At 44.8% G+C, this 27,831-nt stretch overlaps 1 protein-coding gene across 2 annotated transcripts in view; it reads left to right on the top strand.

Annotated features, from left to right (window-relative positions):
• Positions 1-27,831, top strand: part of pard3ba (par-3 family cell polarity regulator beta a) — a 208,263-nt gene that overhangs the window by 102,922 nt on the left and 77,510 nt on the right. For both annotated transcript variants that reach the window (XM_026157796.1, XM_026157797.1), the window contains exons 17-19: positions 2,184-2,228; positions 23,954-24,169; positions 24,845-25,052. In XM_026157796.1, coding sequence (XP_026013581.1) covers positions 2,184-2,228; positions 23,954-24,169; positions 24,845-25,052 — 469 coding nt within the window. The remainder of the gene's footprint in view (positions 1-2,183; positions 2,229-23,953; positions 24,170-24,844; positions 25,053-27,831) is intronic.

The raw sequence follows: 27,831 nt of genomic DNA on the forward strand, positions 1-27,831 counted from the left end.
TAATAGTCTTAATTGCTGTTTTCAACTCTGATTTAATACAGCGTGGTAGTGTTTTTGTAAATTCCGAACTTATTTAGAGACATAAATAAGAAATAAATAGAGATGCACTGTCATCCTTAGAACTGGCAGCATATGCAAACAAAAAACCCACTTTTTGTAAAATGCTGTTTTATTTTTACAATAAAATTTTAAACCTTGCAATTGTCCTCAAGCTACAGTACGTCTTCCCTCCCTTAAACAATAAAGGAGTGCTGTGCTACTGGGAAGAAGTGCAAATCATTAACTGATGATGAGTTATTATCCACGCACCTTTACCTGACCAAGCAGAAGCAGATGCAGCTAGTTTATTGAATAAAATAAATGTCAGGCATTTCAGAAATTTTCTAGCATGTTTATAATTTCACCAAATAACAGAACATCAACCCTTTTCACTTTTTTACTCATCTTCATAATTTTCCTCGTAACTGCTTTGATCCTTTGCTCATACCAAGGCTGCTAGCTTGTGGCTAGCCCTGGACAGTGTTAGCTTTAGCTGCTTTGTCTTTGTTAGCTTCTTTAAAATATCCATGTAAAAGTGGGTGAGGGTCATTTGAGCGTATGATTGGATTTGTTGTTACAAATATTTTTGTAGTAGTCCCCCACAGCTTACAGTTGTGCTCTTCCATGCTAATGGAAGGCTTAATGGTCAGTCACCGGTCCAGGCTGAGATCGCTGAAAATCTGCTGATTGTGGATGATGATTGATTATTGATTGATTATTGACAGTCAGATCCATCGCTCACGTTATAAAAGCTGAGATGCTGAACTTCAGGCTTTAAAACCAGACTCTATAAACCAGTGAGTTATGTTGCATATGCTACGTCCATCATTTATATACAGCTTTTGGTTTCATCATGTCTCTCAAGTTCATTCTCTTTGTGAGTCTTCTTTCCTCATTTATACATGTTTTCTTCTACACTGCTTGTTTACTTTCTCTGTTTATTTGTCCTACCATCTGCCCCTCGCGCGCTCTTTCCTGTAATTCCTGGTTTTGCTTTCTGTTTTTCCATCTCATACTCAATCCTTCATTTACTCTCTTTCAGTCACTTTTGTCCTTTGGCTCTGCTACTCCCTTTTACATTTTCCACTGACCTACTGCACTGTCTATATCCTCAAAGTATTATTCAGTGTCAGTGTACTTTACAAGAACTATCCTTACTTTGTATAGTAATGTTTCAGTAATAAAGTGACACACTAAGTTAGCAGAGTTGGGGTTAAACGTGAGATTCTTACGTTTTTAGCCTTCCTCTGTGGCAGTAGAGACCAACTTGGCTGCTGGCCACGCAGACTTTTATCTTTCCGGCACAGTGAAAGGGAAGCTTTTCATTATCTGCCAGGGTCATGAGGCCTGGAATATTTTTTCCCGAAACTTTGAAAGTATTTAAGTTTTATTTTATCTGGCACATGTGGACAAGAAAGGTATTTTTGCTTCTTTGTCTTGGTAGCTACAGATGTCACTTTTTCAATTTCCGCTTTACTTTGACTGATTGTTTGTTTTTTTCTTAAGTTTTTTTTACTGTTATATTTTCCCGGCACACCCAGTCTCTGCATCTGTCTTCCTCGCTCCCTGCTGTTCCCTCTCCTATGTTATCCCTTGCTCTCACTCTTGCTCGCTCCCTCACCCTCATCTGTCCGTTGGGAAAATTGACCTCATAAAAAATGAAAAGGATTATTTAAGAGAAATGGCAGGATAATGAAAACCTATTATTGTATCCTGCGGTGGCGACCGCCGGCCGACCGCAATCCTAGTTAGATTAGGTGTTGGTGGGCGGGGGTGGGGTGTTGGTGGGAGGGCTGCTTTTCTTGGTCTTCTTTGTCCCTTTATTATTTCTCATATTGTCTCATCTCTCTGTTCTCATTTTCTCTCACAATCACAATATCTCGCTTTCTTCTGGTTTTCTTATATTTCTGCCACCTTTTCATTTCCTCCTTCAGTCTGTGTCATTTTGCCTCTCGCTCGTCCTCTTCCATCTTACGCCGGGAGTCATTTACAACATATGCCAGCACCAGTAGGCTCCAGTATAACCATTTATGAAGCAGCACGGGGCACTGGAATGACCTGCATGCTGTTTTGTGTTGTACTAGATATTGCTTGCATAATGTGTGATATTTACTGTGTCCCTCTGGCTCTTTCTTTTTTCCTAGTGGCTGATGAAAGCAACGTGGGATCACTGGTCGGGCAGAAGAACAGTGAGTGTTCGATTTATTTTTCTTTGACTCACCAATCTGCCACACTTCTCTCCCTTGTTGTGTCTTTTGGCTTAACGATTCAACAAGTCCACACAGGAAAAAAATGAACCGTATGTGTGAAGATTCTTGTTATTCTCAAATATTCTTCTTTATTCTTTATTCCCTCCGCCTCCCTTTTTTTCTTTTTTTCTCCCCTGGCTGACAGAGTTGAGTTGTGCAGCACTTAGCGTCTGAGCTCGTGTTGCTTTATTGCCGCCCAGGTCAGCAGGCCCGCGGCGTTCAATCCTCACCCAGCTGACAGCAGCCCCCACTCCATCACAATGAATTCTGCTCCAGTTATTTGTCCGCACTCAGTTCTGCTTTGTTTTATTTGAGAAGAGTCTGGTTAAATGTAAAAGAGAAGACTTTTTTTTTTCTGCTTACAGATGACACGGTGCAGTGGTGGTTCAAAGTGATGTATGTGAAGTAATCAGTGTTTGGTTTTTGTTTGTTTTGTTTTTCTGAGAAGGAGAAGAGGATATATAATATAAGCTAAAACATCAATGAACTCAAAGTCCCTTTGTGTCCAACCTCCAATCATTTTCACTGTCCAAGCCTTTATCAGGAAGTCAAACAGTGGGTGTTTGATGGCCTGCAGTTTGGTGAACAGTCTCTCGTCTGTCAGCTCTTCATATAGAAAGAAGGACGTGGTCAATTCCAAATACTGGGGTTACTAAACATGGAAGTTCAGGTGGTGTCCAGTCATGGGTGGGTAATCGGTATTGCCAGTGCATGTGGCATATTTGTGTTCTCACAATATCTTTTTGTTCTTCCAATATGAGAAAGCACCCTATAGAGGACAAATGATGTGTTACAATTGATCGTGGACTCATTTTTAGAAGAGAAATCAACAAATGTTTTGGTCTGTGCCATATTTGTGCAAATCATTGTAGCAGTTGCACTTGTAGGACTCAGCCATGTTTGTAGAGTGTCTGGTTGGAGGTGTGTGTGTAGCAGTTTATGCTGCAGAGTGGGAGGCCTCTTAAAACTGATTGCTCATTTACATACGAGAGATCTTAGAGTAAAAAGAGACTCCTTTGGAGACTCCTTGATACTAAATGTGAAGTGTTGGTCGTAGTGAACTCCTTGTATCAAGCTTTATGTTCATCATGGATTCACCGTGGTGGTCTAGCCGGCTATAATGAGAGCTTCCTTTGTGATGGTGAAATTCCTGACTTTAGGCTCTACATACCTTGCAGACTCATTGATCTCCTTTCTCAGGACTCCAGTTTCTAGAAGGCTTTTCGTTTGATAGTTTATGGTTTTTTATATTTCTGTCTGCAAAAACAACAGCTTGTGCTTTTGCAATACATACCTGCAATACACTGATTGACATGCTCAATTGAATATAACGTGCAGATATAGATGTGGCACGGCAAGAGGAGAAAAATTAATATTTGAGATGCAATCAAAAGTTCATCCACGCGTGATTTTAAAAACACTTTTTTGTAGTAGTTCAGATCTTTTCAGCAAACCTGTCTGATGGCTCGCGACATTACAGTAAAACTTGGCGCTGACAGTCTGACCCCGGAGGATAAATCCAGGGTGTCCAAATGCCGTCGATGTCAAAGAAAATGATGAGGTTGCTTCCGCTCATGCTTGTTACCTAAACATGGAGACTGCTGTCTGCTCTCTGGCTTGTAGCCAGAGATATTTGCTTTCTGTGCCAGTTTCAGGTCCGTGGTGAATTTGGTAAAGCAGGTGAGCCAGAACGTGTGAGGATCCAGAGCAGAGGCGACTGGAAATTGATGGACGACATCAGAGGTCTCCATTAGTGCGCCATTAAAGCACTACGTTAACACCCACAGCATGAGCCTCGAGTGGTGTTTGATTTTGAACACGAATTTTTTTTACTTCCTTGGGAGTCTGTGGCATTCTAACAATAATGACAGGAAAGATTAGGTGCAGTGTTACTGGAGCTTTTTCTGATCACTACTGGTAAATTTCAGCTTTGTTAGATCTAACAGCTTCAGCATTTCTTCTCAGTGGCCGACTGGCAGACCCTCTGTGGTTGATCTGCGCAGCTGAAGGATGAACAGAAATCAAATGTTGCTCACAGAGTGTCGTGACTCCAGCTCGGCTGCAGACGTCAGGATTTTAATTGTAGAGCTCAGCAGTGATTTGTATCTCATTTAGATTTAATGTCTTTAATATGACAGCAAGGCCCCGTATAAGAAAATCAGCATTTAAGTTATGATGTTGGGAGACATCTGGCCTCGTTGCTCCTTCTGTTCCTGCTCTCTCACACACACACACACCGATCTCTAAAATCCACCTGCAACAGCCAGCTAAGCCTGTTGCCTGGCAGAATACAAATGGCCCGAGCATCGTTGCTGACCTCAAATCCCCCACACTCAGCATTCCCACAAGTGGCTTCACCTCCGCCCTCCTCTTCTTCTGTCTGATACCCACCCCACCCTGCCACCCGCTCCCCCCACCCTGTCCTCTCCTGCTCACATTTTCCAGGCATTTCTAAGCACACATGATAGATAAAGCGATCCATTTCTTCTCTGCTGCATTCCTTTCTTCTTGTGGTTTTTTTCTTCATCCCCCCTCCAGTTGACGTCTTAGCTAGTGCGTATTGACAGGGCTTTTGCGTGTTTCTCATTTTTGCTGATGCAGAGTATTTTGCCCAGCTTCCTGCTCCATATCTCAACCCACCCCTCCTTCCTAAATGGCCTCGGTGTTTCTTTATGAGCTTTGACATATTTCATTAGGCGGATGGTCTTAAGAGGCCTGCCTGGCTTCTTTAATCTGGCTAAAACCCTCTTTCTCTCTGGCTGAAGCTGCCGCGAGGTGCGTTTCACTCCTCTAACTCTTTCTTTCCTCTCTCTCCATCTTTCTCTCTGTCACTTACTCAAGCTGTCCCCCCCCCCCCCCCTCTCTCTCTCTCTCTGTCTTGATTCTCCAGTCGTTCGAGTCTCAATCTTCAATAGAGCTTTAAGTCTCATTTCTTTCTTTTTTTCCGCTTTCATCTTTGCAACCACTCGTCCTTTCCTACTTCTTCCCAATCGCCTTTTTCTCGCTCTTTGTCACCAGACTCATCCCCATTTTTAGTCTGCTCTCAATCCCAAAACTTCATCTCCTTCTCTCTCTCGCTCTCTCTCCGCCTTTCTTTCCCTCTTTCTCTCTTCACGATCAATTTCATTCCCTTTCTTTCAACAGGCTGATCCTTTTTTTAGTAACTCGCCTTCTGTAATCTGTGGTTCTCCCTCTCCCGCTGTCTCTTTCCTCGCTCAGCTGCAGCTGTATCTGTTCCAGCTTCATGTGATTATGCTGAACATGCTCCAGTCTTGGAGTTTCCTCTACCGACTCAGACCCAGTCGTCTCGGTGTGTGTTGTGTTTGCGTGTACGTGCATGTGAACACCCCACCAAGACACTCCCAGCAGTGCTGGACAGATATCGCTCCATTCATCCCTTTATTTCTCTTCCTTAGAGTGTCTCCCTGGCAGCAGGCTACTTTACCCCTTACAACACACCTGGGATCTCATCCAGCCCAGCAGCACTGTACCTCCGCTCACTTTTGCAGTAATTTTGTATGTTTTTTCTGCCTTTTCCAAGCTTCTTTAAGTGTGTATTGTTTTTGTTTTGCTTTAAACGATCACCTTGAAAACCCTCATTCAGACTCATTCGTTGTTGTTTGGATGTTTAGAGCTAAATGGCTAACAGCTAACCCTGCAGCAGTGCCACCAGTGAGATCACTCTGTGTGCCCATTAGTCCCTGTTGTTTCTTTCCTGCACAATGAGGCATCAGAAAGCTAGCCAGCATCCTGCCAGCGCTGAAGCCTTTGCTTTTTTTCCCCCCTGACAGTATTTGTTTGGGCGCTGTGTAATTCAGCTTTTTTTCTGCTGTTTGTGCTCTCTTTCCTTCTTTTACTTGCTATATCATAAGGACTGTTTGTATGCGCTCCCGCAACTCTGCCTTTGGGGGGAAAAAACCAAAAACAAAACAAACTCTTCTTTCTTTAAACTTGACCACTATCCTCTTCAAGTTGGTGCTTCGTCTTCTGCACCTCAGGCCTCAGTCCATTGATCCTATTTGATTTGGATGAATTCCTGAAAGGCCGGCACATCGGTGACCTGCGCTGGACGTTTTTTGGTGTAGTAAAAGGGCTACCTTTCAACTTTATTTTTGAAGACAAAAAGGTCGCCAGGTGGTAAGTCTAGTCAGTAGGTTAGGCGCTCAGATAGTGTTTGTGTGGCCAAAAAAGGAAGGTTTAATGGTTTGTGCTGTCCTCACTTAAAGACTCCACTGGTTCAACTGAGCTGTTGCACAACCTTAAACGCTTCCACAGAGCGAGCTACAGATCGGAGCCACACTGCTAGCCCTCAGGTCTAATGTGTGGCTGGTGGCCATCAAGGGCGGGGGCACTGGCGCTTTGATCCCCGGCTGGTGAGGCTATCTATGCGGATATGGAATGTCAGGTGAACTAGCGTGAGAGTATATTCGGGCTCTGGAACCAGTCTCCTGCAGACAGGATGGACTCTGTTCCAGTCTGGAGTTTCCCTCTGTGAGAGGCGGCAGGCAGGGGTGGGTGTTTTGTATCCCCTGGACTTTTCTGCCTTATATGTTGGGGCTTTTCCCAGTGGACGAGGGGGTTGTTTCTCTGTGTCTTCCGGGAAAGGGTCCGAGCTCTCCAGAGTTGAACAAAGAGCTGACCTTGAGATTGATAATGGCTCAGTTTAAATCAGGTTTGGGTTACAGCAGCGATGTGTTTATGTTTAATCTTGTGTCAGACTGTAAGAAACTGGCATTTAAATAGAAAAATTTACACAAGCCCCTCCCACCCCAACACCCATGCCTTTTCCTTGATTATTGAAGCACTTTTTGTAGCAGTTTAGCTTAAAACTGTTTTTACAAAGTAATAGAAAAAGGCTAATAGGTACTTCCAGCATATTTACAATGTGGTAGAAAATACTCTTTTGGCCTCTATGGATACTTTCCCCTTTAAAAATTAACTTTTAATAAAAAGAGAATAAAAATTAACTAAATAAAAGTGTTAGAGGTGTGGCCAAGTTGAGTGACAGGTGTCCCAACACAGGCAGCTAGAACCAGTTGGGATCTGCTAGACCTTTCTCCCACCCTTTAACTCCAATCTGTTGTGGCAGATGGCTGCCTGGTTCTGCCAGAGGTTTCCTCCTGATAAAAGGGAGTTCTTCCTTCCCGCTCTCACCAAGTGTTTGCTCATAAGGGGTCGTGTGGGTTTTCTCTGTATTACTTAGTCTATTTCCCTTACAATATAAAATACAATGTCATTTGGCGCTTTATAAATTAAAATGAATTGAAATGAAACCACTACTTGAAATCATAAAACTGGCACTTACACTATCTGTGTTATTTTGGTGCATTTGAAGCATTTTTAGTGGATTATTACGGCTTGCTGTCCCTGAGGTTTGTGCTTCAGTTTTTAAGGTCACTTCCTGGTACTAAAAATCAACATGGGAGCAGCCAAAATGCTAACATTAAGTCCAAAACCTATGGGTGGAATCCCAGTGGATATATCGATCTTTTACACCGTTTAGGGCCCCGCTGGCATAAGGCTGCCAGTGCTGGAGTTCTGTTTGTTTGTGTGTGTGTGTGGGTTGACTGTGTTTTGGATCTGGGTCATACACTTTACGTAGGTGTTTCATTGTTTTCAAATTAATGCCAAATTCAAGTTTTTCCACAATAGTTTAAGACTCTTTACAAAAGATCCTTTTGTCTTGATGACGTGTACAACATGCTCAGTGAGCTTTGTGAAAATGTAATAAAGTTTTCTGTGATTCTGAATGGTTGCAGGCTGTGATTGGTTGTCATTCGGCATATTTAATGTGTCTCAGCTAATTCACTCAGGACCATAGTTGACTGTCTTGAAGTCTGACTCCTGCATTAAGGTTAAGTGAATAGTTTGGCTGTCTGTAAAGGTCTTTATAAATCTAGCATGCCGGGTGTGTATGTTTGTGTGCGTCTCAATGTATGCACCCTCTCAGTTCTGCCTCATTGCCTCAAGTATTTTAACTGGCTGCGCGTTTACAAATGGCACATGTCCCACTCCGCAGAGTTCTCTCCAGCCCTCATCCATACTCTGCCACCCCCGCTGCGTCGCAGTAATCCAGTAGAGGTAGGCAGTAATTATGAAATGGCCTTTTAAGTCCTCTCCAGTTATTAAAGCCATTCGTCTAGGTGGAGGCTAAATACAAACAGCCCATATGTCCCCTTTCCCTCATACATCTAAACAACTAAACACAATTACTGCCAGAGCAATGTTTCCATCCAGCTTCATTTTCTGCCTCTGACATAGCTGAATGCATTCAGATAGTAATGGATGGATGCTTAATGATTGAACAGCTCTTTAATTGGAGTGAGTTCTGATAGGCCATACCATGAATTGGATTTTACTTTTACTGGCTGTACAGTCGTATGAAGTCATTTGGTGGGCAGTCAGGTTTGTCGGGTGATATGAAAATAGTTGCTGTGTCATTTTCATTTTTAAAGGATGCAGCTGGGGATGTTTTGTATTTATCTTTCTGTCAACAAATCCCATGAAAAAAGTAGCGGGATCAGTTGATTCAAACGTGGAAAGTTACTGATGTTTGAATAGTGTTCTGTTATAATTGTATGCAAGTCCTGGGTTTGCGGGCTGAATGTCACAGATAAAGGAAAGAAAAGAGAAAAGCTAACACACTGGTATCTACTCTTCAGACACAAGTGGCAACTGTAGTTCCTCGAATGGCCACTGGGGACTACCTAAAAAAGCGCAAAAATCCCCAGCACCGCAGCAGTAGTACATTTTTATAGTATGCTATAACACAATTTCCTCACAGTTGTGTTTGTGATGGTGATTCTTTTTTTTAGAATTTATTATTCATGTATGTGACAAATTATATGTTTGCTATCGGGTTAATTGTACCATCAGACATCCCAAAAACTATCAACACCAGCTTGGTGATTTTTCCAGTATTTTATTTGTTGTTTACTTTGCACAAGACACGTGCAAGCTGCAAACAAGCTTGCTAGCCTTAGTTGAAAGCTTAGCACTCCAGTCTCATCTGAATTTGATTTTAACAAAAAACAAAAGAAAAACCATGGCTGACCAAAATGCTAACATATCACCGGGCGATGTCATTTCCATCTTTTATATACAGTTTGTATTCATACCTCTAACGTGTCATTGTGGTTTCACGCCAAAAAAGCTTTTAAAGCTCCATGTTCAGTATATTTAATCCAGTGTGAAGCACTTCTTTCATGAGAGACCTTTGTGTGTTACTTTGTGTAGTTTAAACAGCTTAAATCTAAAAACATTCACAGAGATGAGATCGTTAAATATCTGTGGTAATTTAAGAACTTGTTGAATTTAATTGCTTTTACTAAAACTGGAAGTAATCTTTCTGTGTCTTGTGACCCTGTTTTTAATGCTTTTGTTGAATTGGATTCAAGAACCTTCACTGAACAGGGCGACATTGAGATCAGGCTTTCTTTTGCAGGTGTGTAGAGTGTATGTGTGGCGGTGAGTGCCACGTGTTTTTATAGCAGAGTGCAGGTCAGGGCTTGTTTTACTGGTCTCCAGAACAACAGCTTCAGGTTTTATTGGTTGATCCTGAGATTGGATACTAGATTGAAAAGTGTGTGTGTGTGTGTGTGTAGCTGTGCCCTACATGTGTGTGTCTTGAAGCGTGTGTTCCCTGTACCCAATTTAAAGAACTACAGTATGGCCAGGAGCAGCAAGCCCCTTTCTTACTAAAGTGTCTCCTTGGCAACTCAGCATCACCCATCTCTCTCTCTCTCTCTCTAGTACACACACATGCAGACAGATACACACACACACACACACACACACTGCCACCCCCAGCTGTTTTGATGGAGGGGGCGCTTTCTTGTAACCGTGGCAACCTCTTTGCCAGTCTGCTACAAAGCTGCTTGCTGTAGAGCACATTGTAGTCCAGTTGATAGGTAAGTGTTAAGATTCTGGTGAGACGCTGTGGGGGGTGTTCAGAAGTGTTCCATTGATGTGTGTGTGTGTGTGTGTGTGTGTGTGTGTGTGTGTGTGTGTGGGCTTGCTTGTATGGAGTTACTAGAACAATATCTGCTTTAAGCCCCTTTCAGACATGCAGTAGTTTCCCTTAATCTGACCAGACTGGTTCAGGCATACAGTTGTAGTATTTATGCAAAACTTTAAGCACATGATTCTGTATATTTAAGAAAACATGATTATTCTAGAGAATAACCAAAGTGGAAATGGTAAGATGCTGAGGGTTCCTGTCTCTTTTAATCTGGACCCGAGCTACTCCAACACCTTTACACTTCTGTAAAAACTCGTGACTTTGGGGTATAAAGTCTGAGGCTACGTCCACACGTACACAGGAATTTTTAAAAACGGAGGTTCCCTTTCAGTCGATTCACTCGGTACAACACATAAGTATGGGATATCACGCCCTCGCGTGTCCTGGCTGAAGAAACCTTTATTCACGCCTTTACGGCAGATGACGTGTGATGACACGCGCAAGGCCCCGCCCGCACATATAGCCGCTGCCATCACCGTCATCCCTCAGTTCTTACGCTCTTCACCTCGCTGAGAACACCTCTGCTGAGTTGGGCTAGCTAGCTACTGCTAGTTAGCTCCGTTGTCTGCCAACTTGAACCTAGCTTAACTGCCCCTGTTGGTGTTAGCCTCCACCGCCCAGCTGGTGCGTAGGCTGCCCGCGGAGCGCTATTTTCAAGTTTTTCTTGTGCAGCGTTTCGCTTTGCGTTTTGGGAATGGACTCCAAACCGAAGCGAGCAAAGCAGAAATCTTCTGTTCGCCCCTGTCCTCAGGGATGTGGTTTCTCTTTGCACGACAGCGACCAGCACGATGCCTGCCCTGTCTGCCTGGGGATCGTCCACGCTAGGAGAGCGTTGACGGAGCCCGAAGCTTGTGCGTTTTGTCGCCAGCTCCGACGCTCGACCCTGGAAAGACGGGTGACGTTTGTGGAAAGAGTGCTGGGACGCTCGGCTGTCGCACGGCATGACCCTCTTCTTTCCGAGTCTGGAGCCCCGGCTTCGTCCGAGTCCGAAGACGAAAATTTTCAGGTCGATGTCCCCGCGATTAGCTGGGCTGACCACATGGAATACGTTGACGGGTTAGCCGATGACGGAGCCCGCCAGCGCTCCCCAGGAAGACGATGACGTGCTGGACATCGGCCTGGACATCCATGGTTTGTCGGAGGATGAGCAGGAGAGCTCATTGTCGACCCAATATGCCGCCGCTGCTGCGCCGGTCGGCCACGATGACACCTCTCTTTTCTCCCTGTTTCGCCGTGCCGCTGAGAAGCTGCAGGTGGACTGGCCCTCTCCTCCACCAGCTCGGAAGCCGTCGCGGTTTGCGGGTTTTTTCCTTCCACCGGAGCCCGCAACGGCCAAAAACTGCCTCCCCATGTTCCCAGACTTTCTCTGCGAGCTAACAGCGTCATGGGACAAACCTCTGTCTACCCGCGTCACTGTGCCCGGCTATGGACAGTACATGGAATTGGACGGCGCCGAGGGAGCTGGTTTAGCTAACCCACCCCCTATGGAGCCGTCTCTGGCTGCTTATCTGGCCCCGTCCCATAACCATGGTGTCGGTGGCCCCGCAACTCTGCCGTCCAAGCACTGCAGATTCTCGGCCTCGCAGCTGGAGAAGATTTATCGGGCTCAGGCCGGCACCGCTCGAGCCATGAGCTCCGTCACCATGCTCCAGACGTACCAAGCAATGTGCCTGGCGGAGCTTGGATCGCTGGTTCCGGAGGACAGCCCGCTGTCACCTCTTCTTAACGAGGTTAGAGTCACCACGGATTACATCCTCCGTGCGTCTCGCTGTGCAGCGCTCTCCCTGGGCAGAGGGATGGCTTCGACAGTGGTGGCGCAGAGGCACCTGTGGCTGACCCTCTCCGACGTCCCTGATAGAGACAGAGCTGTGTATCTGGACGCACCAGTGTCTGCGGCTGGGTTATTCGGACATTCACTTGAAGCCATTCAGGCTAGATTCGATCTGAGGAAGAAGCAGACGGAAGCTCTGCGCGACATCATCCCCAGACGCCAGCCCCAGCCCAAGCCCACTGCTAGCTCTCACAGGCCCGCCGCTCCTCTGACAGCTGGCAAGAGACCGGCGCCCACTGCTGGAGTGGGAGGGCCGCCGGCGAGAGCACGTACTCCGGCCCGAGCTCCACGCCAGTCGGCCTGGGGCAAAGGCCCTCCCCCGGGCCCCCGACGGGACCCGACGCCCAGGAGGAAGAAGCCTCAGCCCTCCTAGCTGTGATTGCGAGTGGGGAAGGGATCCGGTAGCAGGGAGACGCTGCTCTTACCCCTCTGTTGCCGCACAAGAGGTGCCGCTTAAGTTCTGTTCAGGTTGTCAGCCCCAGAAGGCGCTGCACTTCCCTATCGCGGTCTCCCAAGCACATAACCCCTGCACACGGTTCAGATGTGTTGAATGTTCAAGCGACCACATCGAGTGTTCCCGCTGTTTTTCATTGTTATGCCCCGGAAAAGGTGCACCCAACAAAATGTATAAATGTACATGTTCCCATGTTGCAATCAATAAAGAGTGTTGTTTACTCTCAAACAATCTCAAATGCTCAACCTGCAGGCGAAATGAGCCAGGTCAGGCAGGGGATGCAGTCCCCTGCAGACACACTGGGGGGCGACGGCGCCCCGCCGTCAGTGCTGCAGGCCAGCCGGCTGGCTGCTCACTTCCCTCAGTGGCGCGCTTGCGCCCCCTCTCCGTGGGTGCTGCAAACCGTTGCCATGGGTTACCGGTTGCAGTTCCGGGTCAAGCCGCCTCGTTTCCAAAGAGTCGTGAACACGATTGTCAACCCCGAGGCAGCCTTGGTACTCAGAGAGGAAATACAGGCGCTATTACAGAAGAGAGCAATACGGGTGGTCCCCGCTTCGGAGACGGACAAAGGTTGGTACAGCCGTTATTTTGTCATTCCGAAGAAAGGGGGAGGGCTTCGTCCCATCCTCGACCTGCGAGTCTTGAACACGTACCTGCGAACGTACAGGTTCAAGATGCTAACACTCAGACAGCTCCTGAGTGCAGTCGGCCCGGGAGATTGGTTTGCGACAATCGATCTAACAGATGCTTATTTTCATGTCGCTATACACCCGAAACACAGGCAGTTTCTGAGGTTTGCATTCGAGGGCGTAGCCTACGAATACCTAGTGCTGCCGTTCGGGCTGTCGCTCGCTCCCCGCACCTTTACGAAATGTGCCGAGGCAGCGCTAGCGCCCCTCAGGAAGAGGGGCATCCGCATCTTGGCCTACCTGGACGACTGGGCTCTCGTGGCTTGCTCCAGAGAACAGGCGGAGACGCAGCTGTCGCGGGTTCTGTCACACATTCAGACACTGGGGTTCTCTGTGAACTTTCAGAAGAGCTCGCTAATCCCAGGTCAACAGATCGCTTTTCTCGGTCTGGAAATATGCTCTCTTTCCAGCCGCGCACGGTTGTCAGAGCACAGAGTGGCCGCGTTTCATTGCTGCCTCGCTCAATTTCAGCTGGGACGCAGACTGCGTTTCCAGACGATATTGCGCTTGTTGGGCATGATGGCATCTATGATCGCCGTAGTGCCGCTTGGGCTGTTGAAAATGAGAGCGTTTCAACGCTGGACTCTCTCTCACCGTTTGTGTGCTTCGCGTCACCTCCGGAGGAGGCTGCCGGTAACTGCGTCTTGCATGCTAGCTCTCCGTCCTTGGAGGGAGCCCGGGCTACTGCACCAGGGCTCTCGGATTGGGAGGGTGTTGTTTCGCAAGGTGGTGTCCACAGATGCTTCCCTAAGTGGGTGGGGAGCGCTGTGCGAGGGTGCGTCAGTGAGAGGGATCTGGTCCGCGGCTCAGCGCCAGCTGCACATCAACCACTTAGAGCTGTTAGCAGTGTTCTTAGCTCTAAAGCGTTTCCGTCCAGTCCTGCAGGGCCAGCATGTCTTAGTCAGGACGGACAATTCAACAGTGGTGTCTTATATAAACAGGCAGGGAGGAACACGCTCTCTTCCCCTGTTGCAGCTGTCTCGCTCTCTGCTGTTATGGTGCAGTGTTCATTTTCTGACTCTAAGAGCCACCCATGTCCCGGGCCACCTGAACCTGGGGCCGGACCTTCTCTCCAGGGGGGGTCCTCTGGTGAGAGAATGGAGGTTACACCCTTCAATAGTGGCTCAGATTTGGGATCTATTTGGCGAGGCGCAAATAGATCTTTTTGCTTCCAGGGTGAATGCTCACTGCCCCCTGTACTTCTCCATAATCGACCACGATGCACCCTTGGGCTTGGACGCGCTAGCGCACCAATGGCCAGACGTGCTCCTGTATGCATTTCCCCCAGTGGAAATGATATCTCCAATTCTGGAGAGGGTGCGTCGGCATTCCCTCTCTCTGATCCTGGTGGCCCCTTGGTGGCCCGCGAAGTCGTGGTATGCAGAAATAATCAGCCTGCTTGCAGCAAGTCCTTGGCAGCTTCCTCTCCGCAGGGATCTCCTCTCTCAGGCGGGGGGGAAGTGTTTCATCCGCGCCCGGATCTGTGGCACCTTCATGCTTACCTGCTGAGAGGTTAAACTTGGTTGCTAAGGGTCTGCCACCTAGTGTGGTAGCGACGATTCAGAGCGCCAGGGCCTCGTCTACTAGAGGCTTGTACGCTTACAAATGGCGAGCCTTCGAGCGGTGGTGCCGGGACCGCCACACTCTCCCATTTCAGTGCTCTATTGTGGATGTTTTGACATTCCTGCAGGAGCTGTTGGATAAAGGCCTTTCGTTTTCGACGATCAAGGTTTATTTAGCGGCTATATCTGCTTGTCATATCGGTTTTGACGGGGTGACACCAGGTGCGCATCCCCTCGCCGTGCGTTTTCTGAAAGGGGTTCGCCGGCTGAGGCCCGTGCTTAAGTCCAGTGTCCCTGCTTGGGACTTGTCTTTGGTGCTGGAGGCCCTTTGTGGCCCTCCGTTTGAACCCGTTGAGTCGGTAGATATGAAACTTCTTTCGTATAAGACCGCATTACTTCTCGCTTTGGCCTCGGCGAAGTGAGTGGGGGACCTTCATGCGCTGTCTGTGCATCCTGCCTGCACACAGTTTTCTCCTGATGGCCGCAAGGTCGTATTGCGTCCGAATGCCGCCTATCTTCCCAAGGTCATGCCTGCATCTTATAGTTCAATGGAGTTTGAGTTGCTGAGCTTTTGCTCCCCTCCTTTTGAATCTGAGGAGCAGAGGAGGGTGCATTCTCTTTGTCCGGTGCGTGCGCTACGCACCTACATTGAGCGCACTCGGGATGTGCGTTTGTGTGACCAGTTGTTTGTCTGCTTCGCTAATCCGAATAGAGGTAGAGCTCTGTCCAGACAGAGGCTGTCCCACTGGATTGTAGAAGCTATCTCGCTGGCATACAGCACCGGAGGTTTTGCGTTGCCCCACGGGGTGGGAGCTCATTCCACCAGGGGGATGGCGACCTCATGGGCTCTTTTAGAGGGGTGCCTGTGGCTGATATTTGTGCAGCGGCTAATTGGGCGTCGCCGCACACTTTTGTGCGGTTTTATCGGTTGGACGTTACAGCCCCTTCGGTGGCTCATGCTGTCCTTTCTGCTGGGTCTACCACTCACTAAGGATGTGGTGGTCCCGTTCCGGTTCGGTGGCTGCTCTGCGGGGCGTGTATATAGGTCCCATACTTATGTGTTGTACCGAGTGAATCGACTGAAAGGGAACGGTTAGTTATGTCTATAACTTCTGTTCCCTGAAGGGGAGGAACGAGGTACAACACAGGGTGGCCCCACTGAGCAGTTGGCTCGGTGAAGAGCGGCTATCGAACTGAGGGATGACGGTGATGGCAGCGGCTATATGTGCGGGCGGGGCCTTGCGCGTGTCATCACACGTCATCTGCCGTAAAGGCGTGAATAAAGGTTTCTTCAGCCAGGACACGCGAGGGCGTGATATCCCATACTTATGTGTTGTACCTCGTTCCTCTCCTTCAGGGAACAGAAGTTATAGACATAACTAACCGTTTTGCGTTTTCATTAAAAAAAAGTGCAGTTTTTAAAATAACATCTCCGTCCACATGTAGAAAGCAAACGCTGTCAGGGACATACCAAATTCAAACTGTGTTGAAATGTTAGCCAGTCAGAAGTCTAGAAGCCCGGGAGGGACAGAGTAAACAGGGTTTGTGCCCTCACAAAACCTCAAGTACTTTTGAAAAGTTTTGGCGTTTTTCTGGAAAGGCAGCTAATTTTGTGTTACTCTTCAAGTGCCATTTTCAATTACCTTCATCATTTCAAATGTTAATAACTAAAGACAGTATTTTGGATTTTGTCTCACTGGCTCTCTTGGCCAGAGTTTATTCAATAAAGAAAGAAACTGAAAATTTTACATTAGTCTGAGTGATTCATAATTGTAAGTCACAGTGCTGTGAAATATGGCTGGTGTAGACTCACAACTCAGGAATGGACAAAATGCATAGAACATACTTACATTAAATTAATTTTTTTTTAAAAATTTATTCAAAACCGACGACGACGACGATGGCATCGGGATTTGGGTTGTGAGAACTTGTGTGTTTAATGCAGAAACCACGTTCGAAGTTCACTCTGTCTTTGTAAATGGAGGGACAGTAACTGCGTGTGAAAACTGCAGATAGTCAGATTAACAGCAACAGTATTTTGTCTGTATCCACCATTGTAGAAATCCATCTCATGTAAACAGTAAGGTTTTCTGTCTTCCTTCTCTCACCCCAAACAGTTGTGGCAGGGTGCCGCCCCTCCCTGAGCTTGGTTCTGCTGGAGGTTTCTTCCTGGTGAAAGGGAGTTTTTCCTTCCCACTGTTGCCAAAATGCTTGCTCATGTTTTTCTCTGTATGCATTATTGTAGGGTTTACCTTACAATATAAAGTGCCTTGAGGTGACTGTTGTTGTGATTTGGCGCTGTATAGATAAAAGGCACACACCTTTGACGTTGCTTGACTAACTCTGTTTTCTTCATCCACGTGTAAATGCAAAAACTGAGTTTTTGAAAATCTCCATTTTCAGTGATTCAAAACACCTTTTACCAGTGGACGAATGGCCCAAACGCATAGAAAAAGCTATGTTTCAAAAATACCCGTGAACGTGTGGACTGAATAGCTTATCAGCTATGTCTTCCCCATTTTAATTTTAACACCTCTCCCATACGCACAGAGCATACAAGACACTGTTTGTGTGCCTTTTGCTAAAGGAGACACTTTTCCTATATGCTGAGTTTTACTCATTAACATTGTCTCACAAAAATGTTACTAAAATAGAACTTTTTGGGAAGTAATGTCTATAAAGTCGTTGTTATTTCTCTTTCTGAGTTTATTACATACCTGCAGCCTCAGACATCACAAGAATCCAGCAGTGAGCCTTTCAAAAGCCAGGAAGTTACCACGACACTTCGTTAATTAACACAAATTATCCTAGATTATTCTAGACAATGCAACACATGTGATCAGCATATAATTGTAGATGAGTTGATTTCAGATTATCCAGTTCAGTGAGCTTTTGTACAAATCTCCATACATGCATTCCCACAACCTCATATAGGATATGTTTTCTCTAATATACATATTTGTCACAATATAGCTGCTGATATGTAGCAAATACTTAATTAAGTCAAATTGCACAAATAATGCATAATGTCATCTTGGTGCTGTGGTTTGTTGGTGTTAGTCCTAAGATAGAGTGGATTTTATTATACAGTACATTGAAAAAGATGCCCTTCATTTCTTTATACTAATTTCTAACGAATTGGCTGCTTTTTCACTCATTTTCATTCCAGTCCTTGTACCTGACCATTTTTAGAAGATTTTTTTTTGTTTGCTTTTTAAGCCACTAAACACTGGCCTAACCAGTGTTGTGTCTATACATAACAGACAACAGAGCAAACAACACATTTTAAATTGTATGTTGAGACATTTTGTTACTAGCAGCCTGTTGCGAAACGACAAAATTTGGTCCCATTTCCTTAATCTACAAAAGGTAACACTGTTAGAACGGCAAAGAACGAGTATTTTTGAACCAATAAGGCAATTCCTGGATGGCTATTAACGAAAGAGCTGACACATCTTGAATGATGTGCAGTATGTCATTAAAAAATTTGAGGAAACTAGACAAAAGGAGGACAAAAGAAGTGGCACGCCTTAAAAATGATCTATAGCAGATAAACAGGATCTGAAAGCCATGGAGGGATGAATCTAAATTTGATATTTTTGGTTCAACTTGTTGTCAGTATGTACAAAAGAGTTCAGGACAGAGGTACAACAGTGAGTGTCTACAGCCTGTAAAACACAGTGGAGGCTGTGTCCTGGTTTCAGCCAGTGGTGCTGGAGATCTTGTCAAAACTGTTGGAACTCTCAATGAAACAAAGTGCCATCAGATTTTGATCCACCATGTAGTACCATCTGGAAGCCATCAGATTGGTAACATCTTCATTTTCATCATGACAGTGATCCTAAACACACCCGGACATCGAAACTATTGAAGCAGTGAGAGATCATCTTGACAGAGAACAGAACAATTTGCAGAAACATCTAAAGAAAAGCTTTGAATGTCCTTACTTTAAGAAATGAGAAGAAAGCTGCCTCACAGAGTTCAGACTGTGATGAATAATAAAGGTGGTCACACCAAATATTGACTTTAAAGCTTGTTAGAACTGTACAAACTTATTTCAATGTGTGTTTGCACACAATTCATTAAATCACTGCACTTATTTCCCATTTTCCTAACAAAAAATAAAGAAATGAGGGGTTTGGCACAGTGCTGTAGGTAAGACGGAGCGACAAGGCTTCAGCATTGTGTGTGGAATACTCACTGCACAGCCTGTAATTTAGAAATTTTCAAGTTCATTTATTCTTGAATTCATTGAGCGAATAATTAAGAGTTTTGTGCCGATCACTTTTATTCCAACTACCCAACTCTGTGAAAAAGCTGCAATTAACATTTTGTATTTATTTGTACAAAACAAAAAAAACCTACCTTTACTGATAATGATTTGACCTCCATGACATCAAATTTCTGAACAAACTGTATCAATATGTAATGATGGTTGCAGGTGTGTCACGCTCACTTTTAAAATACCTTTTTTTTTTTAAAAGTACAAAGCAGCGTGATGGAGCAGTGTTAGTCCTTTCAGGGCCTGTCAGCACAGCGGGACCCCGAGGCTACGTTCCAGGCAAAGTCTTCACTGCTGTCTGTTCAATACAGACACAACAGCAGTCAGCCTCTGCAGAGTCACAATATACACATCGCATTTGGATGCGTGCGGGTTAGAAATGCGCGCAGGTGGATATTTGCATGCGTGTGTTGGTGTGTAAGCACCTACAGCTTGCATGCAGGCGTGGGCTTTTATGAGTGGATATTGTTTGTAGACACTTTGGAGTGTTTATGCGTTTAGGGGGGAATGCAAGCACCATTACGCAGAAGTAATTGGCAGGTTCTTTGTTTCAGCTCCCTTTTTTGTTTAGTTTTTTCTTCTTTAAGGATGTTCTCGTACCGCATTTCAAAGGAGTCACTCGTTAATCCCGAGATGAATAAGTAATGTTTACAGCAAACGTTGTTACCACCGTAAATGACTGTTTAAAGGCTTCTTTTATAACAGTGTAATTGACATTCTTCCCTTGAAAAACATCCTGGATAATTTAATCACACTGTAGATTAGGTTTATGTTATGGTCATCACTTTTAATGATATCAGCTTTGTTTTTCAGAAATTAGATACATTTTTTTCAACTGTTAGTTTTGTGGTTCATTTAAGTGCGGTAGGCAGGAATCGTCACACATCAAATGTCAGAAACCCAACGCGAAATCATTCAAACAAACCTTTAAAAAAAACAAGAAAACTTGCTGACACATCCTCTGAACCTCAAGGACTTGCGAATCGCCAGTGCCGCAGAGTGATGGGAATCGTGCGAGAGGTTCAAATTGATTCAAATGTCCTCCAGCAGCAACAGCTCGTGTTTGATTGTTGAAAGCAAAAGCACACCAGGTTTTGTTTTTTGGGCTTTTTCTTTTTTTATCCACTCAACTAAGTAAAGAATACAGGCTGAAATAAAAGGGAAGTGGATTGTTGTAGGCAGCGAGTTCCCAGTTCCCGCTGATCAAAGTTAAATGACTTGAATAAGAAAAGCAGCGCACACACGTTTCTGGGAAAATTAGCTGCTTTGCACACAGGCATTGGGAGGAACGATGCAAACTTTGTTGAGGCAAATTACGAAGGCTGTCGGGTTGCTTCTAGAGATGGCTGCCAGAGATTCAGACCACTTTGTTGTTCCAAAACTGTTTAAAGTCCTTTTTTAAAGATTTGGTTCTGTAATTGGATGTTTTCTATTGAAGTGCAAGTTGTAAATTGCCCCCTTTTTTTTTTTTTTTTTTTTACTGTTTTTTTTTTTTAAACTTGAGTTTGTTTCTGAGTAATCTAATGATGATTACTCATCATTTGCACTGATGATCCCACCCTTCATTAAACATCATCTCTGCCGAGAAAGTTCATCGTGAAGAAAAACCAGAAGTTTGCTGCTCGCTGACAAAGTGAGCGAAAAGTGATGCCAAGCGAAGACGTGACATTACCTCTTGATCTTGGGCGGAGGGGTGCTGCAGCTGTGAAGGGCACTGACTGTCATCCTGGCCCTTTTTTTTTCTTTTTTCTTTTTTTCTCCTTTTTTTTGGCTGTTAGGCTGTTTGTCAAATGTGTGCACCAGCTTGAATCAGTGGCAATCAGGCTGACATGATGCGAACGGATCCGTGAGAGCATCTGCTGGCACAGCGGGCAGCGATATGTGATAAACGCTGATTTCACCCTCCATTGGATCGAGCTGGCGATGATAGCCACCTCTCCCCCGCTCATCCATCCTATTAAACCCTCATTATTCATTTACCTCCAGCCTCAACAGCCTGACATGCATGGAATGAGTGCAACTCGCAGCCCCACGCATGCACACAAAAAAAGAAATTGTGCTCATTTCATCTGTGGCGGTCAAGGACACGCTCGCCGCTATCTCACATAGTCAGTATCATGACTTTCTTCTTCTTCTTTTATTTAAGGGTTGGAACAAAATTCTCTCATTTAGTGGTAAATACACACCCGCCCACACGCTCAGACACACAGTTTCCCTGCATAGTGCGGCGGCAGTGCACTGGCAAGGAGCTTAATTCTATCAGGCTGCAAGCTGGACAGCCGTAATTACATTTGTGACACAAATCCTGCCTCTCAAATTGAGCGTTTTATTCCTGAGCGCCCCCCCCTACCCCCCCACCTCTCTATTTATAACCCCTTATTCCCCTTATTCCCCATAAATCCCACTTCCTCTCAGAAAGTCAATTTAGGACTTAAAAGGCAGCAACGCTCTGCTTACTTTTTTCCTCCTCCTTCGACTCCATCGCCGCTTCAGTTTCACTCCCAACACCCCCCACCCTCCCACCCCCTCCCGCTCTGCTTGGAAGCTTTGAAGCCTCTGAAATGACAAAAAATACGTCTTAAGCAGTGAGTGCCATGATGCGAGAAAGTCATCCCTACAGAAGAGTTTCAGAAAGTGAAAACGCTGCTTGCAACCTGCCTGTAACTTCTTTGAAGAGTCACTGCTCTATTGTGATACATCACCTGGGTGGGTTAGTTGCTTTTAGGGGTTGGAAGCAGGCGTCTTTTCAGCAGTCTTCTCGGTCATCTGTCCCGCAGTTTCCTGCCACAGCCTGAATGTCACAAGCGTCTTTGACTTTATTCTCAGTGACATTTACTCTTTTCTTCTTTTCCTTACAGCTCTGTGTTTCCTCGAATCTTCAGCATTTCCCCGCTACCACCTCCTCCTCCTCCTCCCCCGCCTGCTCTCCGATCCCCTTGCTGAATCAGCTGTGGCCTTCATTGCACTCCTGCTCCTCCATCTAGCCCTTTCTTCCTCTCGAGTTGGAGGCCATACCCCGAGTACAGTATGATGGCAGTTCATTTATTCCCCCCTGTCTCTTGCTTATGCATGAGCCTGTCAGTTCCCATAGTACCGCTCCTCACCTGCGACTGTACCGTTTCACCTCATTCATCGTTTCTTCTCCCCTTCTTTTATGTCGCTCATACGGGACTCCGACTTTCTCCCCATTTCTGTCAAGCCTGTTTTTCACGCTCTCCTCTTCCTTTACCTTTCACTCTACATTTCATATACAAGACTTCATATTTCTCTCTTTAACCGTTCTCAGCTTCATTCCAAAAAGCTCTTATACGTCAACAGAAAAATGTGTGAGAGCTGATACTGATTGATCCACGTGTATATGTGAGATTTTTACATTTTCAGGCCTTGAGGTAGGCATAGTTTCCAGACAAGTTTATGCATGTGTATGTACGGTTATGCATAATAATGTGAGAAAGTTTTAGGAGGATGATCTTTAAGGTGATGCAATTTGGACTTTAAAATGTTTGTAAGAGCAGGATTTTTCTTCCTTCCATAAATAATGACTTTAATGCCATGAATTTAAATTTTAGTCCACATTTTCCATCTTTCATTTGATGTATTCTGGCTCTATTCTATCAGTCGCCATTGCTGCCGTGTCATTCCTTCAATCAATCTGTTTTCCCAACTACTTTTCTTAGTTAGTCGCGCTGGGCTGGAGTCTATCCCAGCTGACATTGAGTAGGAGGCAGGGTGCACCCTGCACAGTCAATCTATTATATATTCCGGCTTTCGTTCTGATTTTTATGCTATAAATTAAGACTTTTATTCCAGCTATTAAAATTTAATTCCGCAAATTACCATTCCTAGCATTCCTTCGATCCATCCATCTTTCTTAAACGCTTATTCAGTTTATACTTGTGGAGGGTTAGAGCCTATCCCAGCTGACATTTCATAAATGATGAATTTTATTTCGAGTAGATTCAGACTTTATGGTTTTTCATGAAAAATATATTTTCTTTCTATGTATTGTTAGTTTAAGTCTATACATTCTGAGTTTCATTACATATTTCCCAACTTTCATGCCATACAATGAAGTTTTATTATGTGTTAGTTGATTTGAATGTTCTCCAGGATTTACATTTAGTCTCTGATATACATAAAAAGCCTAAAGCATACCCCATAAAGGCATTTTTCTGGAAGTAAGTGTTAAGTAATGTTAAGTAGTAAGTAGTTACTGTACTGTATATGGAGGAACCATAAGGTTACTGTTTTTGTTAGTTCAATAATCAGTGATTTTAGTGTAATAATAGCAAACTTAGCTTGATTATGTTTCCTGGTGATTCATAGATAATGAGCTAATTAAGTGTCAACTCTTACAAAAGACCCATTTCTGTATTACCTAAATGATAACTCTGCCTGTAGAAGCAACAACACTAATGGATAAATTACCGTCTAAATCCTGGAATTTGCAGTCCCAGCCCCCGCACCAATTCTTACATACACTGAAGGCAAATTAAATTGTAGCCAGCTCTGAGAGTTTAAAAAGTTTAATGCAGATGCTCTTTAAATAAGGAAATATTATTTGAGGAGATGGGTTCAAGTTTAATGTTTTGCAAGCGGTGGGTTAGTTTATCCTAAAAGCTTGTGATCTGAATAAAGTCTTTGTGTCAATTTAGCAGTGGCTGCGTCTCTAAATTTAAGCAAACCTCCATCCTCCATCCATCAGCCAGGCTTCTTTCATACTCTTCATTGGATTTCCTCCTCTGTTTTATGTGCTGGAATAGTGGAAAATGGTGAAGTTAGCTTTGGGATGAATTAGTCATGGCGGAGTGTCTTTCTGTCTCGCAGAGCCTTCAGATGGAGGAGCACTCGGCCCCACCCTGGGCCTCATGAAGTCCAGCTCCCTGGAGAGCCTGCAGACGGCCATGTCTGAGGCGAAGCAGAGTCACATCCAAGACCACGTGCCCTTTCATCGCCCACGGCCGCACATGGTCCGGGGGCGGGGATGCAACCAGAGTTTCCGCATCGCCATTGACAAGTCGTATGACGGACCTTCTGAAGACGGTAAGACCCCAGGAGAAAAGCAGACATGTTGAACTGCTACTACCAAAAATCTTTTTGAAAAACAAGAAGCAGACACAACAAAACTGCCCACTGTAAGGAATGTTCCCTTTTAATGCACGACTGGGATTCCTTCCTAGACACTGTACCCATTTAAATGAGAGGCTACGCTGCCAGTGCACATCCTTTAAGCTTTATAACACACTGGCACTCAAAAAAGAGCCAGAGGCCTGCCAAGGTACAGTGCTTAGCCTAAGTACCTTAATGAAATGCTACATGATTTTATCCACTCAGCAATTTGGAAAGAACAACTTTATGTCTTACAGCAGCATATTTTTAATGCTCTAAATTGTGACCACACATACGTGTGGGATGAGGGATGTGTGCGATTAACTTATGAGGAAATTAAATCCTGGAGTGTGGACAAAAGTTACGATTTGAGGGTTTTTTTAGGCACACAGTCAACACTGCAAAAGATAAAACTAAAAAAAACCCAAAAAACCCTCAAATCTGTGTTCCTGGTATCTTGCTACACCTGAGGGGCTTGCATAAGAACAAAGGCTGCCTGTAATGCTCGGAGCTATATCTATGAGTACATATTCCATTGTTGTCTGTGCATCTACTCTGACCTCTTCCATCCAACCTATCCTATTCGTGGGAATTGTTTTCCCTCATCAGACGACGACATGTCAGAGCACAGCTCCGGTCACGAAACGCCCGCCAGCAGCTCGTCTCGCCAGGATCTGGATGCAGACGATGGAAAGAAGAAGAAGAAGAAGGATGAAAGGAAGAAGAAGGAGAAGAAGACCAAAGGGAGGAAGAAGTCACTGGATTCTGTGGAGGACACAGAGAAGAAGACCAAAAAGAAAGGATTTGGCATCTTAAGGTAAGGATATCTTCAGGTCCGAATACTTAACATCCCGAATTGATGTTTAACTAGTTTGTAACTTGTTGGCTTCCCCAGTTGAAAGCTCCCGTCATCAACAAAAATGACTTGACATGGACTTTCTGACAAATAGAACCTAATGAAGATGTAAACATTAGTTAAATATGTACATGAGCCCTGTTGCTGGTCGCTGGCTGACTGCAGATGGATTGAATAGCACTCACAAATTAACTTCTTTCCACTTGAGGCAATAGCTGACACTTTTAAACGAAACATTTTGTATTTCTGCAATTACAGTTCCAGAGTCAAATAAGGTGCTGACATTAGCTTTATCTCTTCATGCGTGTCCTGGCAGGAGTGAAGCATGTTAATTGGCACGGTGGTAATAAGTGTCCTATAAACGACTGATGGGAACATTAATGGATCCTAGAAGCACAAACCGAGCCAGTGTAATATGCTTTTATTCTGGTTTTCCAAGTTTAATTACATTTCTAAGTAATTAAACAGAGACCTATTAATTTTTCATTTTTATTTTATTAACCCATTGCAATCAAATTGGGGAATGTGCTGCCTTTTGTATATACACTGTTCAAAAAATTAAAGGAACACTTTGAAAACATATCGGATCTCAATGAAACGAAGTCATGCTGGGTATCTGCGCTGATGGATTGGGTAATGTGTCAGGAGTGAAAGGATGCCACATTGTTTGATGGCAATGAAAACTATCAACCTACAGTGGGCTGAATTCAAAGACACGGCAAAACTCAAAGTGAAAAGATGATGCAGCAGACTAAGTTTCATTGCAATTTCTTTGCAGCAACTCAAAATGGTGCTCAGTAGTTTGTATGGCCTCCGCGTGCTTGTATGCGTGCCTGACAAGGGGCATGGTCCTAATGACACGGCAGATAGTGTACTGGGGGATCTCAGAGCTCCTGGTAGACTCTAATGGTGTCGGATGGACACAAACATGTCCCAGAGATGATCAGTTGACGTCTATACAGGTCTGTATCTCCCCAGACCATCACTTATTCTTACGGGCAGCTTTCACGTCTGTCACATGTGTTCAGGGTGAACCAGCACTCATCTGTGAAAAGCACAGGGTGTCAGTCAGTGACCTGCCTATTCTAGTATTCTATGGAAAATTTGAATCAGGCCCCACGGTGCTGGACAGCGAGCAAAGGGACGACTAGAGGACATCAGGCCAATCTCATGAAGTCTGTTTCTGATTGTTTGGTCAGAAAAATTCACACGAGCATCCTGCTGGAGGTCATTTTGTAGCTCTGGCAGTGCTCGTCCTGTTCCTCCTTGCAAAAAGAAGCAGATACTAGTCCTGCTGATGGGCCTTTTACGGCCCTTTCCAGCGCTTACAGACTGTGCTGGGAGACAGAGCAAACCTTCTGACAATGGCACATATTGATGTGCCATGCTGGAGGAGTTGGACTATCTGTGCAACCTCTGCAGGGTCCTATGCATCAGCTCATGGTACCAGGAGGGACACTGACCCTAGCAAAATGCAAAATTACTGAAAAAAAAAAGATGAGGAGGGAAAATGTTCAGTGATCACCAGTTAGCATTAGCCTAACTCTATAATAATAGTATTATCATTACAGCTTTAGCTGAAACAAAACCATTTAAAAGGCTTTGCTTTGATTTTTTTTTAAATCAAATATTTTCTAATTTAAAAGAAAATTAACAGCTAGAACAAACCAGATAACTACTCCTAAAGCTCAAGCTATAGCATCGTCTGAAAGCATCATTACTTATATTGTTCTCTTTAAATTGAGCTGATTTTCATCTGTATTATTTTCTACTAGTCTTTTATTTTTAGGTTTGCCTGCTGGTTAAAACCACATGTGCATTTTGTAGCTGTGAGGGAAACAGACATCAGGTGCATCCCTCCTGTAAACAGAAGAATCGATGGACAGAAGCAGCACTATGTCTTACTTTTCTTGGTTAAGTTTCAACAAATTACCTCTGCGAGCACAGCAGGATTACGGGATCTTGGATATTGGATGTGAACACAACCTTCTCAGTAATGGAGGGTATCCATTATTTCTCAATCCAAGCAAAGTTGCACAGTAGTGACCCAAACCGCTCGTCACCCCCCTTATCAACATGTCCCCATCGTGATTTGCGGTGGTCCAATCCCACCAGCTGCAATCCTTATCTATTGGCAGTGACACGGTGTGGTCAGTGTATCACTACACTTCCAACACTTGAGATTCAATTAGGCTGTGACGAGAGATAGCGCGAGCTGAGCGTTGGCCTACAGATGGCAGATAAGAATCCAATCGGCCACAGTGTCAAGGGCAGTAATGGAGGAGATGTTCACACGTTGAGCCCGGTAGGGGAGAGTCGAGCCGGGGCTGGGAAGGGCAAGATGAAGGACACACTTGGAGGAGGTACATGCAAGAGCACATGTCAGCTTGTAGTTGAGTGTAAAGCTGAAATCCACTTCGCCTAGAGCTGGATTTACCCAGGAAAGACAGTTTTGTTTCCTATTCTGCGCCACACACATTGTGTTTATATGAAGCTCTACACATGTGCTGCACAAGGACTCTTATTTTTATTTCTCACAGTTCAAGTTCAGGTGTATCAGTAAAATGCATCTGTCATTGGGCTCGCACATCTCACTATGTCCACGCTCTTTTTTCCCCCCTCTTAATTTAACACAGTAGTCGGAAACAATCAAAACCAGCCTGCTGCTGGTCTCTTGCACAGACTTGGACTCCTCTTCTACCTCAACAATAGCCTGACTATTGTAAAAGCTTCCAGATTG

This window comes from Astatotilapia calliptera, chromosome 23 (assembly GCF_900246225.1).
Source record: "Astatotilapia calliptera chromosome 23, fAstCal1.2, whole genome shotgun sequence".
Taxonomy (NCBI): Eukaryota; Metazoa; Chordata; class Actinopteri; order Cichliformes; family Cichlidae; genus Astatotilapia; species Astatotilapia calliptera.